This window comes from Nelumbo nucifera, chromosome 3, assembly GCF_055504915.1.
Source record: "Nelumbo nucifera cultivar China Antique chromosome 3, China Antique-T2T, whole genome shotgun sequence".
NCBI lineage: Eukaryota > Viridiplantae > Streptophyta > Magnoliopsida > Proteales > Nelumbonaceae > Nelumbo > Nelumbo nucifera.
The window spans coordinates 56,880,497-56,900,197 of NC_142651.1; the positions used below are offsets into that span (position 1 = coordinate 56,880,497).

The following is a 19,701-nucleotide window of genomic DNA, read 5'->3' on the forward strand; positions in this document are numbered from 1 at the left end:
CCCCTGAATATGAACGGAGAGTACTAATGATAACATTAAATTGTGTGGTCACTCTAGCATGAAATAGTTTAAATAATAGCAAATGCATCTGATTTATTTCAAAGAAAGTATATCCATGTATAATGGGTATAGTCATCAATAAATGTTATCTAAAACCCATCGTGGAAATTATTGCAGACGACCAAACATCACTGTGCACTAACTGAAATGGTGCAATAGCACAAGTAGAAGAAATAAGAAATGGTAAAACATGGCATTTACTTAAACAACAAGACAAGCAAGTTCTATCCATATTCTTGGAAATAGAAGAAGATAATGGTAAACATCTAGATGAAATAAGTAAATCAAGTTTCTTTGCAAAAAAATGGCCCAACTGATGATGCCAAATATTCCAATAATTATTACAAGGAAGTAGTAGAAAATAAACAAGAAGAACTCATTGCTAGAGAAGTAGGTCTCTTCTCAAAGTCCAGAGCGAATAGCCATTCTAGCCTTCACCCCTTCCCCTTCACCTCCCTAGTGCGCTAGTCTTGTATCAAACAACCATTAGGTGAGAAGGTGACAATATGACCATGTTCAACAAGTTGACCAACTGATATTAAATTTGTTATAAGTCTAGGAACAAATAGCATCTGTGGTAACTTGAATGAAGAAGAGCAAGAGGTAGATAAGGTGAGATCATTACAACCTACAATATCATGTTTCTCACCATTGGCTATAACAATGTGTTTGGTAGAAGGAAGAAGATAGGATGATTGACCACATGTAGCTCCCGTTATATGATAGGAAGCACCGGAATCTATTATCTAGAGATGACTAGGAGAAGCACAATAGTAGACACACTTACCAGACAAGCCAAAAGAAAAAAAATGTAGAAGTCAGAAGAGATTGCCAAGGACATCAACTGCCAAATCTTTTCTTCAGTCATAACATTTCCAGTGTCATTCTTGATCTGAGATGTGGAGGATGATGTATCATCTGATCCCTCAACCGAAGTCTAATATGCCTTGTAATGACTCTTTTTCCCACCAAATTGGTTTCCTTTAGGTGGCATTTTTCTTATTACAATGGGATATCACATGATCAAATTCTTTGCACTTGTAACACTGCACCTTGGATAAGTCCTTCTTTGGTTTGGACTTATCTGTTGCTATAAATACAACATCTACTATATCATTCTTGGAATTCATGACTGATTGAGTGATTATCCTGGTTTCCTCTCTAAGTAATTCACCCAAAATAGTATCAAGTGATGGTACAGTGTCTCTACATAAAATGTTTGATCTTATTACCTCATACTCAGGTCAGAGATGTATAAAAAAGTGCATTACTTTCCATCTGTCAAAATGCTCCTTCAAAGTTTTGATACAAAAAGCTAAGGACATTTCACCCACATGAATAAGCTCATACTCTTGCCAAAGACTAATGAACCCCGCATTGTATTCCTGAATTTTCCTTTCACCCTGGCTGTAGTAAAATATCTTGGTTCCAATCTAATACTAGTGTGAGTTGTGGGATTACTGATAAACCTTTTCTAGATATTCATACATCTCCTTGGTTGTCCAGAAACCCCTTATAGGGATAGCAACATCAGTAGTGACTTAACTCGGAATCCAGGATGCAATTTGGGCATTATTAATCTTCCAAGTCTGCAACCCTTTTGCATTAGTCACTTCAAGAATAGTGGAGGATCCATCAATATAGCCCCACAACCCCTTGCCTTCAACATAAAATTGAAAATGGAACTGCCATAAGGCATAGTTGGTTCCATTGAACTTAATAGGAAGAAAATCACCTCTTTTAGATGCCATAATAAAGGAAAAGATGAAGAAAATAGTTCTCTAACAGGCTGAAAACAACAAAGGAATATGTTTACAGTCCAAAAGGGAAGGTTCACAGACAAACCGAACAAAAGGAGGGATCAAAACCCCAGCAAACCAACTCCAGTCTTCAACAAATTCCTAGCGCTGTAGGAACAGCCTAGGGTGACACAAGATCTAAATATTTAGAGCAAACAAACCAGTTTTTTGAAAGAAAAACCCAAAAAACTGACTTGAGTAGCATCTCAATCCAGAAAATCCAGATTTCTTGTCTTGATCAGAACAGTCCAAGAAAGATGGATATGGTAGTCTGAAAAGGTTGAGAAATAGACCCAACTTGATGCTGAATATAAGAGAACAAAGTTTGAGATCAAATCCAAATAGAACAAACCTCGCGTGAACAATGGACGAGAACAATAACATGAATAATAACCGTGAACAGTAACTCAATTGTTAGTCTTCCATGGTTCACTAAAATAATTCCTACACTAAACCTACTCCGATACCATGTCAGTGCAGTTCGTACAAGAGAGAACACAACAAATTTGGGGCAGGTCTAATGTGTCGACCACACCAAGAAGACGCTATTTATATTAAAAGATGTAAAAGAACACTTTTGTCCTTATAATACAATAAGTATGTACAAGGTAAAAAGAATAGAAAACGAATGGAACAACATGAATAAGATTTAAAAGAACACTTCTGTCACTAGATATGTACCTGTCTCCGACTTTCCTCACTGCTAACTTAGGACAAGGTAACTTCATCTTTTGCTAGAATATTCTGTCTTGCAATGTCATACTCGGGATTGAGTCTAGTGAGGAACTCAAAGACCTGATTTCTCTCTACTAACTTCCCATGAGTCTTAGAATCTTTAATACACCCCCACACAACAGTCTCCATCAAGTCAATCTCCTTCCAAAGAGATATCAGCACAAAAAAATAAACAGCCAAAGGTTTCTCCCCCTGTCTTAAATTATTGACATCATTCTTCAGCTTGTAAGCCCTAGCAAGATTGAACTTCTGGAAATAGGTCTCGGTAATGCTGTCCCACACCTCTTTTGCAGTCTCCATCCACAAGTAATGCTGACTGACATGAGGTTGCATGGAATTCACTAACCAACCTACTACAATGTAGTTTCCTTGCATCCACCTCTCATAGGTAGGGTCATCGCCCACAGATTTCTTCTTGGTCCTAGTGATGTACCCCCATTTCCCCCTACTACATACATGAATCTTTATAGACTAAACCAAGCTAAAATATTGGTTTCATCCAACTTTATTGAGATTACTGCCCCTAACAGAGTCTCCACAGACCCTCCTGGACCAAACCCGTAGTCGGTGGAGAGTTTAATCTCACCTCTAGTTAGCTCCATTGGCCATATGGAGATAAACGAAAATCAAAACAGGGTGTTACTAGTCAAAACTTATTGTCCTAAGTCAAAAACTGCTCTTTAAACAACCAAATTAGGGTTTTCACCAGACCTGGCCACCTGTAATGGGATTTTCAACAAAGATAATAAGTTGGAAGGCTAGAGAGGACACTTTTAATTAAAGTTATTCTCCCTCCCAATGAGAGGTACTTTGACTTCTAACCATCCAACCTCCTTTCAACTCTCTCCATTATTGGTCTCCACAAGGCACCAGAATTTGAAGCTCCTCCTATTAGCATATCCAAATACGTGAAAGGAAGCTTTCCAATTTTGCACTCAAAAGCATTGGCACAGTCTAGCAGCACTTCCTCCTCGATAGCTCCCACTCCAATCACCACACTTTTTGCAAGATTAACCTTCAGACCTGATAACAATTAAAGTTTTGCCAAAATTGCCCTCAAATTTGACACTTGTTCCACCAAAGCATCCAGGAAGATCAGAGTATCATTTACCATATTGTAGATGAGAACCTCCATGATCAAATCCCTTTGCATACTTCTCCACAAAAGTAGGTTCAGAACCTCCATGATCAAAACAAATAACATTGGGGAGATTGGATCTTCTTGCTTCAAGCCTCTTGTAGCTTGAAAAACTCCGAGGAAATTCCATTTAGAAGGATCGAAAATGAAACTATAGACATGCATGCATACATCCAAGATCTCCATCTTTCTCCAAAACCCATTAACCTTCGAACTTCCTCTAAGAATCTCCATTCAAACTAGGCCTGGTCTCCCACTTCTTAATCTGGCATCAATGCAATCACTTGCCACTAAAACTCCATCTAAAATCTGTCTCCCTTTCACAAATGTCATTTGTGACTCCCCTACAACTTCATGTAGAACTCTTCTCAACCTTTTTGATAAAACTTTAGCCAACAACTTATATGGGCTGCTAATTAGACTTATTGGTCTAAAATCTTTTAGATTCATTGCACCTTCCTTCTTTGGGATCAAGGAAATGAAAGTAGAATTTGTTGATTTCTCCAAAATGCTCCAGCATGACTTTATGAATGTAAAGTTGAAGTCGTCTGGCCCGGGGATTTGTCCCCATTTATGTCTTTTAAGGCCTCTTTGATTTCCTCCAAACTGAAGTCACTTCCAATCCAGGAGGATAATGTTTCACTCAGCTTTTTGGGAACCAGCTCCCCTAGAAACATCCAATTCTACACTCTTGAAGTATACAGCTTCTTATAGAAATCCACTACCCTCTCCTGAATTCCTGACCACTCCTCCACTACCTCCCCATCTACCTGAATTCTTGAGATTAAACTTCTTCTCCTCCTTGCACTAGCATAGGCATGAAAAAACGTTGTATTTTTGTCACATGCTTTCAGCGAAGTCAGTCTGGACTTTTGTCTCCAACTTTCCTCCTCCCTATGAATCAAAGTTTTCAACTCTAACTCCAATCTGTCTCTCTCTGCTCTCTCTTCTCTAGATAGATCCCCCACCTCTTCCAGCCTATCTAAGTTGGCCATTTTCTCTAAGATTTCTTTTTTTCTTACCCCCACATTACCAAAAACCGACACATTCCATCTCTTTAATTCCTCCTTCAGAAACTGCAACTTTCTAACCAATTTCAACCCCATTGATCCCTTCACTTGCAAACCTTTCCATTTTTCTTTCACCCAATCCAAGAAATCTGCGTGATCCATCCACATGTTCTCAAATTTAAACGGTCATGGGTCTGAAGTCACTACCAACTTTCTCAGCAGAATTGGCTTATGATCTGACATAATATATGGTAAGGCTTCTTGGATCAAATGACCTTTGTGGTCCACCCAATCTCCAGTATAGAGGAATCTATCCAGCCTTCTTAAAATAGGAGGAAATTGTCCATTTTTCCAGGTATATTTGCAACCATTTATGGGTGGGTCAGTTAGGCCATTTCTCCTGATAAAATCCCCAAAACTCCTCGCTCCTGCACTTTCACTTTCATCCCTCCCCCCTTCCATCTCTTCCACTCTTCTAACAATTTTGAAGTCTCCTCCCAGACACCACGGACCTTACCACTCCCTTCTCGCTTCTTCCAGCTCCTCCCACATTGTCACCCTTTCCCCTTCTACGTTTGGACCATAAACATTTGTGAGACCCCATTGCCATCCCCCTTCCACCATCTGAAAGCAAATTGAGATGGAATATCTCCCTTTTTCTACCCCCAATTTCTTGATACTTTTGGAATTCCAAAACACCACCAAGCCTCCCGGTAGGCCCTCCGCATTCACCTCTGCCCAATCTACACTACTTGAACCCCAAATCTCATTCTTCAAGATCATGTCAAAGGCTTCCAGCTTAGTTTTTTGTAGTAGCACCGTATCAGGATATTGAATTCTCAAAAAACTTTTCACTCTCCCTTCTATCTTCTCTCAGCCCTCTCACATTCCACGTAATCCATTTCATTTTCTATTGCAGCCTCAACCCTCTTACTCTGCCAGCTGTTACTCTTCATCAACCATGACCTCCACCTCCCCTTCCCCTTCCTCCCCCTGCTCTTCCTCTCCTTCCACAAAAGTAACTGCTAGAGCAGTTTGAAGGGAATAAGATGGAGAAAAAGAATGAGATACCTCAATCTCCCTGCTCTGATACCATGTAACAGAGCTGTATTAGTATTCGGACAAGGAAGAGAGAGAGAGGCAAGGGAGAGAAGAGAAAGAGATATTAGACAAGAGAACAGCCGAACCTCTCTTAGAAGAGAAAATTAGAGTCTAATCTCTCTAAGAAAGTTGGCCCAGCACATATATATTAATAAAGAATAAGTGCAAGTACAATAATGCCCCTGTTTATGATAATTCTAGGACTGGAGTGCCTTTATTTTCTTTTGGTAATTACTAGATTACCCTGCCTCCCAAGACTTCAACATAGAACAGCTCTCTCAACAATCAGGTTTCTAACAATGAAGGATCTGCTTTAAATCTCTTTCCAGTTTCAATTAGCTTGCTTTCTCCCATTGATCAGAGATGTCATTTTTCCTTTTCACCTTTTTTCACTGGGCTCCAGGAATATCTTGATTTTGGGCAGAGATCCCCTCTGCTATAGTTCTGTTTGCAAGAGGATTTGGAAGGAAAGGGCACACAGAACTTTCTATAAGGAGAACTATTCGCTTCATTTTGTGCCAATACCGGTAGCTTCATCATAGACTACTCATTTAGCTCTTAAATAATTGGTGCTTTCATAGAAGAGATTTTGCATTTGATGGGAATCATGCAATGCTGTTGTGTATAGAGAGTTACACACTGTAAAGAAGCATTTACTTCTGTAATTTTATACATCCTTATAAGTAAATGAATATTTTTGTTGCTCAAAGAAAATAAAGAAAATGAGAGTACCTTGAGATGGGAAGAATTAGATGATTCTGTTGCCAAAGCTTGAATCAACTCTTCTTTCTCTGATGCTAACTGCAAAAATACAACTTTTCTTGTTAATGTAAACGACTTAATATTCTGAACTACTCAGTGTGATTTAATATGATAAATTCATAAAACTCCTGTACAATCTGTTGTAAGTCTTAATGTTGTATGGACCGGGCCATTACTTACTTCAGTTTATATCTTTTTGGGTGTAATGGGCAAAGTTACTCATTTCTTAAATCTGTTTATGTTTAGTCCACCTAATGAAGGGCAACCTTGCAATTTCTCATGTTTTTCCGTTACATTTAAATCCCATCCTGATCTGGATAGAACAAGACTGCCGCCCCATTTTCTTATTCTCTTCTCCCCGTCTTCTCTATTTTCTCCTCTTATCTTGCTCAAAACACTTCATGGTATCAGAGCAATAGGAGTTCTTTTTTTTTGTTTAGACTAAAATCTGTTTTTTCTTTTTCCTCTTCTTTTCTCTCTGGAAGTTGTTCTACTGAAACCCTAAGCAGCTTGTGGGTCACTAAGGAGTTGGCATCCTGTTTGTAGGGTTTCTTCCTTGGAGAAGAGACCAAAGGAACCCTAAGCAGCCTTTGGTTATGGCCTATTAGGGTAATAAGAAGGAGTGAAGTCTGTGGACTGCTAGCGAGACCTGAGTTTCAGGTCTAGTTTCTGTACAGCAGAAGAGGCATTGGCTGTTGCAAGACAGTGAGGTTCTACTCCAGCAGAACTACTAGGAGGTGAAGAAGCTCTATGTTCTGCTATTCTGCACCCAGAATTTGTATGATCTGAATTCTGGACAGCTTCTTGGAGTTTTGGGCTGTCATCAGTCGTTCTGGACTTGAACTGATTACAGTCGCAGTCAGGTTTGTTGCTGAGACTGTTTCTTGCTTTCTTAAGTTAGGCAGTCAAGTTGGGATGTTGTTTTGTGCTGCTGGTGTCTCTGAGTTGGTGGTGTACTCCCATTATAAGGATGTCCTCCACTACTGAGGTCTCTTCCAAGGAAACTAGGTTAGGGGAGGGTCTTCCCAATCTTGAAAGCCCTACCCTACAGATTACTGACATTAAGTTGGATGAGTACAATTATGTGGACTGGGCTATTTCAGCTAGACTTGCCATAATCAGTAGAGGAATGGAGGGATATATTAATGACCAGATTGTTGAACCAAAGGAGCAACCTGAATATTGGGAAGAGGAAAAATTTTGGCTTCTCCATTCCATGACACCTAGGATCACTAGAACTGTGCAGCACTATGGTACTGCATACAAGATATGGGATAAACTTCTAAGAACATATGGGCAGAGGAAAAATTTTGCAAGGATATACAGGCTGAATGAAGACATTGCAGCCATGTTCCAAGGAGAACTCATTGTGACAACATATTTTGCAACTCTTGAAGGCCTTCGGAAGAACTTGCCCATCACTTGATATTGGACTGGAAGAGTACCAAGGATAAAGAGAACAATGACAAACAAGTTGAAGAATGGAGAATCTTCAAGTTTCTTGCAGGTCTGAATTCTTCTTATGAAAGAACTTGCTCTCAGATTTTGGGAAGGGATAAACTACTTGACCTTCAGCATGTCTTTTACCTAATAAGGAATGAGGAGTTGAGGAGGAAAGAGATGGGAAGTGAGGTTCAGTTTCAACCAACTGAACAATAAGCCCTTGTAGCTCTAAGGAAGGATAAGAAGTAATATAAATGTCCTAATGGTGCTGGCCATGTCACAAGTTCAAATGTGGTTGATTGTAGTAAGAAGAATACTACACCAAGTGTTTCCCTCCATTCTGGACCGGCTTCTAATAATTCCAGTCTCCCTGACTTTACAGCTGAGAAGGTAGACCTTCTGAACAGAGCTATGGCTCGTCTGGAACAGCTTTCATTTGCTTCATTTGCTAAGATAGGTATAGCTTCTGCCTTCAATGTTATCCAACCATCTTCCCCATGCCCCTAGGTGATTGATTCAGGGGCTTCAGGACATATGACTAGCGTATTCTCTTTGTTCAACTCATATTATCCTTCTCCTGACCAGGGCAAAGTAAAAATTGTTAATGACTCTCTTTCTAGCATTTCTGGGAAGGGAGACATTATGCTTGGAAATGATCTACCTATGAAATCTGTGTTGCATGTTCCTATTTTTACTACTAATTTGTTGTTTGTGTCTCAAGTTACCAAAGATCTAGACTGTTGTTTGACTTTCTTTCCCACTCATTGTGTGTTTCAGGACTGGTTGATGAGACGAACGACTGGGAGTGGTTGTGAGGCTGGAGGACTCTATTACCTAAATGAAGATATTGATGCTGCTATGCAGGTGTCAAGTGGTGGGGACAGCAATAGTCAGGAGTTAGTTACTAAAGTATTTTGGTGGCATGCTATACTTGACCATTTATCTTTTCCTTCATTGAACGTTTTGTTTCCTGAGCTATTTGAAAAGGTGTCATTAGAAAATCTTTTGTGTGGTGTGTCAAATGTCCAAGCATTGTAAGAGAACCTATCAAAAATCTATAAATGAAATTTCCAATCCTTTTGATTTAGTGGATTCAGTTGTGTGGGGCCCTTCTCCTGTTGTTTCATTGGATGGCTATTGCTATTTTATTACTTTTATTGATTATTTCTTTTGATGTATGTGGAAATATTTAATGAAAGACAGAAATGAAGTTCCTGGAATTTACTATAATTTTCGGTCAAACAATGCAGCTGAATATTTTGAGAGTTCCTTGAAGATGAAGGAATCCTCCATCAGTCATCTTGTACTTATACTCCACAACAAAACAGAGTTGCAGAAAGGAAAATCGCCACTTACTTGAAACTACTCGTGCTTTATTGTTCCAGCACAAGGTTACAAAGAAGTTTTGGTCACATGCATTGCTTATTGCCTCTTATCTAATAAATAGGATGCCATCCAGGGTGTTGTGCATGCAGACTCCATTTTCAGTCCTTTCTCTACCACCCAAGGTATTTAGTTGTGTGTTTTATCCATGTCACGGATCCAACGAGAACAAAATTGGAAACTAAGGCTATTCGTAGTGTTTTCCTTCGCTATTCTCCTACTGAAAAGGGCTAGAAGTGTCTTGATTCTCACACTGGGAGGAAGTCTGTTACCAAAGATCTTACATTTTTTGAATCCCAGTCATTCTTTGAGCCTCCCTGAGGTAAATCCTTTCTTGCCTTAGCCCGCCTTTGGTAACAAACTTCCTCTGAGGTAAATCCTTTCTTGCCTTAGCCTCATCTTGATTACTCACTTCCATCCTCTCCATCTTCTTCATCTGATCCATCTTGCCATGAAAAGACTTCTACAGCTCCTAACCTTGCCACCCCCCACACCACTATGCATGATGGAATGGAGATGAGTGTGTATAAAAGAAAAAGGAAAAGGGTTTCTTATGAGACTCACAAATGTACTTTGCACCTAACCCAAATGAAGTTCATGATCAATCGAGGGGCTCTCAACTTGGTCAAGGTATTGTTTCTAAATTTGATTTGGACTTACCCATTGCTCTACGAAAGTAGACTCACTCATGTACTTTGCACTGAATATCAAAGTTTGTTTCATACTCTCATCTCTCTCCTACCTATTACTCCGTTGTGTCTACTTTGTCTTCTGTTACTATTCCTTCCAGGTATTCAGAAGCTATTCTTGATCCCAAATGGATAGAAGCAATGAATGAAGAAATGAAAGCACTTTTGAAGATTAGCAACTAGGAGTTAGTGGATCTACCACATGGGAAGAAAACTGTGGGTTGCAAGTGGGTTTACATAGTAAAATACAAGGTAGATGGATCAGTACAGAGATACAAGGCACAACTAGTGTTGTAAAACGTGGGGTTACTGGTTCAGATCTGAAAATAGAATTGTATATATTCCTAGGATTGTGGAAGGATTGATTTAGAAAGTTTTTTCTTTCTATTTCTTTCTTTCTATTTTTGTACTTTCTATTTTCTCTTCTTTCTATTTTTTCTTCTTTCTATTTTCTTTTCTTTCTATTTATTGCAGCAGCTTACTGTATAAATATGCCAATTGGGGAGATGTTTCATATTCCTCTAAGGGTTTTTGGATGTGTCTGCTTTGCACATATTCTTGGCCCTTACCGTTCGAAGCTTGATCCCAAGGCAAAGAAATGTGTTTTCCTTGGATATGCAGAGAATCAGAAAGGATACTGCTGCTATGATCCAGTCTCTGGGAACCGGTATGTTACTATGGATGTTACTTTTTTTGAATATACGTACTTCTTCTCAAAGGATCCTTCTCAGGGGGAGTGTTTTGGGGAAGTAAGTCAGTAGTCTATCCCTCTCCCAGTTCCAGTTTCTGTGTCTACTCCTATGCTTGTCCACCACCCGATGTCACCCACCTTGCCACCTCCTTTGCGTTCCATTTCACAGCATTACTCACGGCAGAGACTTCATAAGGCGGTTGATTCCACTACAGCAGAACTCACACCACTTCCTGTCAATCCCTTGGAGACTCCAGATTCGGCTGATACGGATTCAGGTATTCCTCTTGATCCCACTATTTCAGTTCCCATTGATCCTACTAACATTGTTACAAATAACCTTGATCTCCCTATTGCTCTTAAAAAAGGGAAGAGAAAGTGCACTGCTCATTGTATCTCACAGTACTTATCCTACAGTGGACTTTCTCCTTCCTACCGTGTTTTTCTCTCTTCTCTTGATTCAGTGTCTATACCCAAGGGTGTTAGTGAGGCTCTCTCCAAACCTGAGTGGAAGACAGCTATGTAGGAAGAGATGGAGGCTTTGATTAAGAATCAGACATGGGAGATTGTGGACCTACTAGAAGGCAAGGAGACAGTTCGATGTAGATGGGTTTACACAGTAAAGTATAAGGCAGATGGAAGTATAGAGAGGTACAAGGCAAGACTTGTTGCAAAAGGGTACACACAGACCTATGGCATTGATTATCTAGAGACATTTGCGCCAGTTGCAAAGATGACCTCTATTCGGATACTCCTTTCCCTTGCTGCCTCATACTCTTTGCCCTTGTTTCAATTGGATGTAAAGAATGCGTTCCTAAATGGGGATCTGCAAGAAGAGGTGTATATGGATCTTCCAGCTGGTTTTTATGATAATGCTGAAAAGGGAAAGGTGTGCAAGCTGAAGAAGTCACTATATGGCTTGAAACAATCTCCCAGAGCATGGTTTGACAGATTCAGAAAGGCCCTGATTGTTTTTTGGCTACACTCAAACTCAATCTGATCACACCTTGTTTGTGAAGCACAGGGGATCTTTGGTGTCAATCCTAATTGTTTATGTGGATGACATTGTTGTCACTGGGAATGATATGAGTGAGATTGATGGTCTGAAGAGGAACCTGCATAAGGAATTTGAGATTAAGGATCTTGGAGAACTAAGATGCTTCTTAGGCATTGAAGTTGCAAGATCGAAACATGGAATTTTTATCTCTCGAAGGAAGTATGTCTTGGACCTTCTCCAAGAGACAGGGAAGCTTGGAACAAAGGCAGCTAGCACCCCCATTGATCAGAACCATAGAATCAGTGCATCAGAAGGTGAACCAGTCAAGGACCTTGGGAGATGCCAAAGACTTGTGGGTCGGCTACTATACTTGTGTATGACAAGACCGGACATCTCCTATGCAGTAAGTGTAGTGAGTCAATACATGCATGCTCCACGAGATCAGCACTGGAAGGCAGTTGACAGGATCCTTGCATATTTGAAGGGACATCCAGGCAGAGGCATATTGTTTACTGATCATGGACAACTGAAGCTAGAGACCTATACAGATGCGGATTGGGCAGGATGCCTTGATGACAGAAGATCAACTTCAGGAGTGTGCACCCTAGTTGGGGGTAACCTAGTCTCATGGAAGAGTAAAAAACAAACAGTTGTGGCAAGATCAAGTGCAGAAGCGGAATATAGGGCCATGGCACATGGAGTTTCAGAACTTCTCTGGATCCATTCTCTGTATAGGTCTCCCTTTGCTGGTTCTCTAATGTTTCCAGTTACATATCCAAGTTTTCCCCTTCCCCCAATGGCCATCATGGCCGATTAGGCCCATTCTAGGTAATTTGTGCCATCAAATTTAACAGTAGTGATCTGAAAAGTATTTTCTGAATTACTCCCAGACCCCATAGATCCTTCTCCAAAGGATTTTGGTTCCTTCCCACCTATTTCCATACTGATCACACCACAAAAACCTCAAAAGAACGCCCTTAACAGATCTGAAACACAACTTTAGCAGTAATCCAATACAAACTTCAAGACTGAATTACTCCCTTAACAGTCCAGAACTGAAAAAGAGCAGAAGAAATAAATGGGTTAGGTCAAAACACACAAAATTGGCCTGTTCTCAGTAGAAACCCTAGAATCGGTCTAGAGAGAAAAGGAAAAGAACCAGCTGCTCCTTCCAGAAGGGTTAAATCTCTTCCTACAAGCAGCTGATCTCAAAAAAGAACAATCTTTAACCCAAAAACCTATGGGCGCCAATGCCAATTGAACTGATCCAAAAACTCTGATTCTTCCTGGTTAATGCTGATCTCCAAGATTGCAGATCTTGGGCAGCAAGAATTCCTCCAATCAACCTCCAAGAATCAGGCAAAACTGACTGAAGAATCCAGCCCTAATGCATCCTCATGTGGCCGGCTGGAAGAAGCCTACATAACAATAGGCCCAGTAAGGCCCTAGCAAGCCCTAATCTTGCTTTGATACCAAGATGGCGTATGCTGATCTCAGTTGACCAGAAACCTGATAAAACTTCAGCAGAAAAACAAAGAAATAACAGAAGAAGAAGAAAGAAGGAGAAGAGAAGAGAAGAGAAGAAGAATGAGAAGAAGAAAAGGCACAGAATAGAATCTTCTGCTGCCCAGAATTTTTATTTATATACTCTTATTAAAACTAAGAACATAAAGGCACCTATGCCCCTGCCGCCCAATTCACTCCTTAGTCAATAATGACAGGAATAACAATAGGCCCAGTAAGGCCCGGAAAACTAATAAACAGAAATAATAATAGGCCAAAATAATAACAATTAAAAAAACAACAACTGATAATGGCAGAGACTTCACTAAAACTAGTCTATTTCTCCACAGATGCATGCTCCCAAAATCTCTCATATGAGAGCAGAAGAACGAATTCTGAGATATCTCAAGTCATGTCCAAGAAAGGGACTACTATTTGTTGAGTGGGCTGATTTATGTTGGGCCGATTTATGTTTAGTTTGTTTTCTTTTAAATTAAGAAGTTGTTGGGCCTTGGGCCCATTAGTATTTTATTTTTAAAGGAATTGTAAGTACTTAGTTGAGTTGCCGCCCTACTAGGGGCATCTTTGTAATATCCCATATTTAAGTTAATTATAAATAGAATGAGAGGCTGGCGGCTAGGGTTATGCATCACTATCCTAGTCAACCTTCTTCTCCTTTTCTTCCCTTTCCTCTGTCTATTGCTGAAATCCCAACTTTCTCCTCTTCCTTTCACAAGAAGCTTGGCTGAAATCAGCACATAAGGCTTTCTACTCTATTCAAGAAACACAACAAAATGGTTATAGAAAGCTTTACAGATGTTGATTAGGCAGGGTTTATTGGGGATAGAAGATTTACAACAAGACATTGTACCTTTGTTGGTGGAAATCGGGTTACTTGGAGAAGCAAGAAGTAGACAATTGTGGCAAGATCCAGTGCAGAGGTAGAGTATAGGGCCATAGCCCTGTTAGACAGTTATGCCCTTAGCTCCAATCAGATTGATGTATCTTTTGACATTTATTGTAAATGAATAAAGTACATAATTGATTCATGTCATTGTGGTGTGTTTCTGTGTACCTTTGTTGGTGGAAAACGGGTTACTTGGAGAAGCAAGAAGTAGACAATTGTGGCAAGATCCAGTGCAGAGGCAGAGTATAGGGCCATAGCCCTGTTAGATAGTTATGCCCTTAGCTCCAATTAGATTGATGTATCTTTTGACATTTATTGTAAATGAATAAAGTACATAATTGATTCATGTCATTGTGGTGTGTTTCTGTATAATATCCTTAAACTAGACACTTATGAGACTCATGTTAGTTTAGAATCTTCACAGCCGTTGGATAGATCTGGGGAGATTTATCCTGCCAAAGCTGACACTGATGTGCCGCCAAGTTGGTTGGGGTGGCTTGTCTCATCTGCCAAGGTGAGACCTGAGGTACATGTAGTATGGGTTTTCTTGAAACCCTGAACTGGACCAAAATTCTAGCATTGCCCTGGACCTTGGAGATAGATGGGAAAAACTGGAATGTTACACCTGACCCCTAAACTCGATTATGGTACTGCACTAGGTGTCGGATCGGGCTGCCTTTGATATGCCAATCAGTGAGATCCTCAGAGGGGGTCAAAACCTGGGTATGTTGGGACAGTCTGAGAATTCATCTGAGTGGGTGATCACAGTAACAGGATCAGCCCCTTTGTCGGACGGACAAAGTGAATGATCAGGGGTGCACTCTCTCTGATGGAAACCTAAACTTCTCGCAATTGATTTCAACCATTGAAATTTATTTTGCAAAATATATTTATATAGAGATACATATATATATATATATATATTATGGTTTCAAAATGTTTGCAAAAGGTTTTAATTCCCGGGATCCATGTGAGTAGAGAGTGCAACACTGTTCCTTGTAGCCGAGGGAGAGGTCCTTTCTTGTCGAGCAGTGTTTGATCATTATGGGCTGAGAGGTTAAGTGTAAGACCATTGAGGGTAATACCTGATGGGCTAATCTTGCATCTGCCCACAGTCCTTGGGTTTTCATAAGGTGGTTGGACCCAATGACCATTTAGTGTAAATGTTGGGCCCATTAAGAGCCCATAGTGATGGACTTAGGGGTTCACTGTCTTCTACAGTGAATTCGGCCAGGCCTTGTAACAAAGGCTGGGCTGAACCCATGTGGCTGATGTGTAGATCAATGTTTGGGTCCCATGCCATACAAAGAGAGGCAATTGGGCAACAGGTTAAGAGGTTAAGTGAGCACATAAACTTAAGGGGCCTAAAGCCCAATTTCGAACTGGGTTAATTAGATTAATTAAATAGGGGCGGATCTGGGTTTGGATCAGCAAATAAGGATAAGAGGATAAGTCTTATCCACTTAAAGAGTCCATATCCAAATAAAGATTTGAATCAGGAAACTCCTAATTTGATTAGGATTAAGCTGATCTTGAACTACAGATAAGATAAGGGATTATCCTTATCACTTAAAGAGTCCAGATCCAAATAAAGATTTGGATCAGGAAACTCCTAATCAAATTAGGAGGTTGTCTCTCTAAGGCTATAAATAAGAGAGCAGGGTGGACATGCAAAACATACCAGACAAGACACAACAAACTGTAGAGTTCTTCCCTGTTCTTGTCGCCCCTACCCAATTCGATCTCCACTTGTGGGAGTGATCAAGAATTGTTCTTGATATTGCTTCTTGGTAGAAGAAGCAATCTGAAGTCGTGCTCACCAGCCCTCTACTCCATTCTTGTTGAAAAATTCGGTTCTTGCTGAAGAACCGTCCTACTGATCCTGCTTCACCACACACACTGTGTCATCTTCAGTGGAAGCGGGTTTTGGTTATCTCCTTGGGCGTGAACACCTTCATTGGGAGTTACTGCTATTCCGTATCAGGTATACCCCTCTCCTCCCTTTTGGTTTCAGATTTGGTCCGGTTTGGTTCAAGATTGATCCTTGAAAATGCAGTTTTCTAAAATAGGGAATGCGATTCCCAAATGGGAGAGAGAGAAATTTTTGAAATTTTGCCCAACCTTCCTGCAGAGTTCAGCCATCCATATGATGGATCTCTCATCCCTTCAAGCCCATGGCCTAGCTGAACTTTTGTGGGTTCAGATTCTACTTAGGGAGTTGGAAATTCAAACTAATGGCCCCTTAAGACTCTACTACTACAATTAGGCTGCCATCAACATTGCCAACAACCATGCTCAACATGATAGAACCAAGCACACTGAAACTGACAGACATTTTGTTCAGGAAAGGATCATTCTAGAGATCTATGCATTCCTTATTTTTCCTACCACAAAGTAGCTTGCTGATGTGTTTACAAAAGGAGCCCAAATCAAAATTTCATGAGCAAGTTAAGCATGATGGATATCTATGCTCAACTTGAGGGGGAGTGTTGTAAGTCTTAATGTTGTATGGGTTGGGTTGTTACTTACATCAGTTTTATCTTTCTGGGCCTAATGGGCCTAAGTTACTCATTTCTTAAATTTGTTTATGTTTAGCCCGCCTAATGAAGGGCAACCTTGTAGTTTCTCATGTTTCTAAGTTATATTTAAATTCCATCCTGAGCTGAACAGAACAAGACTGCCACCCCATTTTCTTCTTCTCTTCTCTTATTTTCTCCTCTTCTCTTGCTCAAAATACTTCACAATCTAATGAGAACAGTTCATCTTATAGAATTGTAACTCCAGAAGAATTGAAGAAGCAAAAACAATGAGTCAATAAAAATGCTAGAAATGCACTACCTCAGAAATCAATGAATTAATGTTGTTAATAATTCCCAGTTGATCAGGTGGCATACTAACAAGAGTAGCTGGAGGAAGAAATTGCCTATTCTCAACAAGCAATCGGTTAGTGGAGGTTCTACTTAAGGGAAAAGATGCAGTGTCTAATAATTCATTCTTGAAGGTGCTTGGCATCATGTCTGCACTTCTACTCTCCCCAAGAAATGAACTAAGAAATTTAACACCTGAAAGAGAAAGCAATTACAGTGAGAAGGGAATTTCAAATAAATTACAAATGGAAAATAACAAATAATTCTTAATAAGAAATACGTTTGGTACTGAAAGATACAAGAAGACAAGGATACATATACTGCCAAAAGAAGCGAATTTTTTTTTATTTATTTTTTCTATTTTTTTAAATCAAATCATTAAAAGGATAATGACCTAAGGGATAGAAATGAAAATTAGAAATCTCTTTAAAATTGAAAATAAGCTTCCCCTCTTCTTGATTGGGAAACAACATGCTTTGACTAAATTGCTCCCCACCCAAAAGAACTAAAAAAAAAGGATGTTATTTTATTTCACGAAATGAATGTAAATGAACTTCATGCTCAGAGACATCTCACACTTTTTAGATAAGATAAATAGTAGTTAGTCAGCAATTAAAAGAAAAACAAAAAAGTAAAGAACAATTAAACTCAAGTGCAATGTTTATAAACAAGGTCAACTGGAAAAGTACAATAGGCAGCGAAAATCAAACATATGAGGCAGAGATCAAGGCAAATCACAAGGGAATATTCATTCAACTGACAGAATATTTTGCAGCTAAAACAAAAACTTTTCTTTTTTTTCTCAGTTGTGGGATATTCTCACTAGTGTTAAGAAAGATCTCTGATCAATTTTGTTTGGAAAACTGCTCTTTTTGCTCAGTTTTTGAACTTGGATTCACTAATGTTATTGATCTAAATTGTGGACTGTTTACTAAGATGGCTTACAAGGTTGATGTTATACCTATGAAATTCGACCGAACTAGCTACAGCATATGGAAGTTTCACTTTGATTTCGTTGTTGAGGGAAAAGGTCTAGAAGGTTATCTGAATGGTAAATTCACTAAACCTGATGAAACTGAAGCAAAGGCTTTAAAGCAATTGAAGCTTGGCAATGGGAAGCTAGTCTCTTGGGTTCTAAGTTCTATACAGACCCACATTGCTGTATCAATGAGGAGAATGCAAACTGCTTATGATATGTATGCTTATCTGCTGATGAATCAGGTAAGTTCCAATGGGAAGCTTATTACCAGTCCAACATGTCTTAGACAGTACCAAATTGAACCTGAGTGTGCCAAGCACCTTCAGAAACATTTCGAGAAACAGAAGGTGAATCAGTTTCTCATGAGACTAAGACCACAATATCAGATACTCAGGTCTAATATCCTGAGCAGACTTAGACTAGAACATTTAGAAGGGTTTTGATCTCTCTCTTGGATTGCCTGGTTGCTACAGTTTCCTTTTATGGACAAGTGAGAAATTTCTTGGATTTGGAGTGGCCTGATTAATTGTTGGATTAGGAGTGGCCTATCTTTTCTGCCTTTGAAACTTTTCCAGAGATTGTTTTATTCAGCTGAAAGGTGCTTACTTTCTTCTCTTCTTTTCAGGGACCATTGCTACTTCTTAAGGGGACTGTTACTTGTCCTTTGGAGTTTTACACTGCTGCTTTGTTGATTAATGGCTTCAGAAAGAATAGATGTCCTTCCCTTCAAGTTTAATGGATCTAATTATGTTTTATGGATGTTCCACTTTAAATTCCATGTTGAAGCAAAGGAACTTTGAAGTTATTTGGATGGCACAACTACTAAACATGATGATTTAGATCCCAAGGCCCTAAAGCAATGGAAATTTGATAATGCAAAGTAGGGGTGGATTCGAGCCAAGCCGAGCTGAATATCTAACTATTCCAAGTTAGTTGATCTTGTCAACTAATCCCACGAATCCCACTAATCAACATAAGAATGTAGTAGATCTTGTCAAGATGGCTAATCCCACTAATTCCAAGTTAGTTGACATTTCCTTGGAGATTAATTTAAAAGATAATAAAGATGATGGTCTCCTTCTCGAAGATCCTACTCTCTATCGCCAATTAGTGGGTAGTTTAATTTACCTTACTATGACTCAACCAAATATATCACATGTAGTCCAAATTGTAAGCCAGTTTGTGTTGTCTCCACGACAACCACATATGTCTGTTATTTTCTAAATTATCAAATATGTGTAGGGGACCTTACCTCATGGTCTATTCTTCTCATCATCATCTTCTCTCAATCTTATTGGTTATGCTAATGCTGATTGGGCTGGTTGCCTAAACACTCGGAGATCTACTACGTGTTGGTTTGTTTTCTTGGGTGACTTTCTTATCTCCTAGAAATGCAAAGAGTGGTATACAATATCTACACCATCTACTGAAGTTGAGTATAAGGCCGTGTCCTCTATGTGTAGTGAGATTATCAGGCTAAGGGCTCTTCTACATGATCTTCTACATGAGTCTCCACCCTCAGTTCCCTCTTTACAAATAATTTCAGTGCCATCAAGATTGCCTTCAATCTTGTTTTTCATGAGCGCACAAAGCACATCGAAGTTGATTGCTAAATTATTCAAGACCTCTTCCTTGCA

At 39.5% G+C, this 19,701-nt stretch overlaps 1 protein-coding gene across 5 annotated transcripts in view; it reads right to left on the reverse strand.

Moving 5' to 3' along the window:
* The window catches only part of LOC104602111 (uncharacterized), an 83,547-nt gene that overhangs the window by 13,860 nt on the left and 49,986 nt on the right, over nucleotides 1-19,701 (reverse strand). For 3 of the 5 annotated variants that reach the window (XM_010265680.3, XM_088900597.1, XM_088900596.1), the window contains 2 exons: nucleotides 17,057-17,280; nucleotides 6,576-6,644 (listed from right to left, as the gene is read on the reverse strand). In XM_010265680.3, the coding sequence (XP_010263982.1) occupies nucleotides 6,576-6,644; nucleotides 17,057-17,280 (293 nt within the window). The remainder of the gene's footprint in view (nucleotides 1-6,575; nucleotides 6,645-17,056; nucleotides 17,281-19,701) is intronic. The other 2 variants (XM_088900595.1, XM_088900598.1) reach the window with 1 other exon arrangement.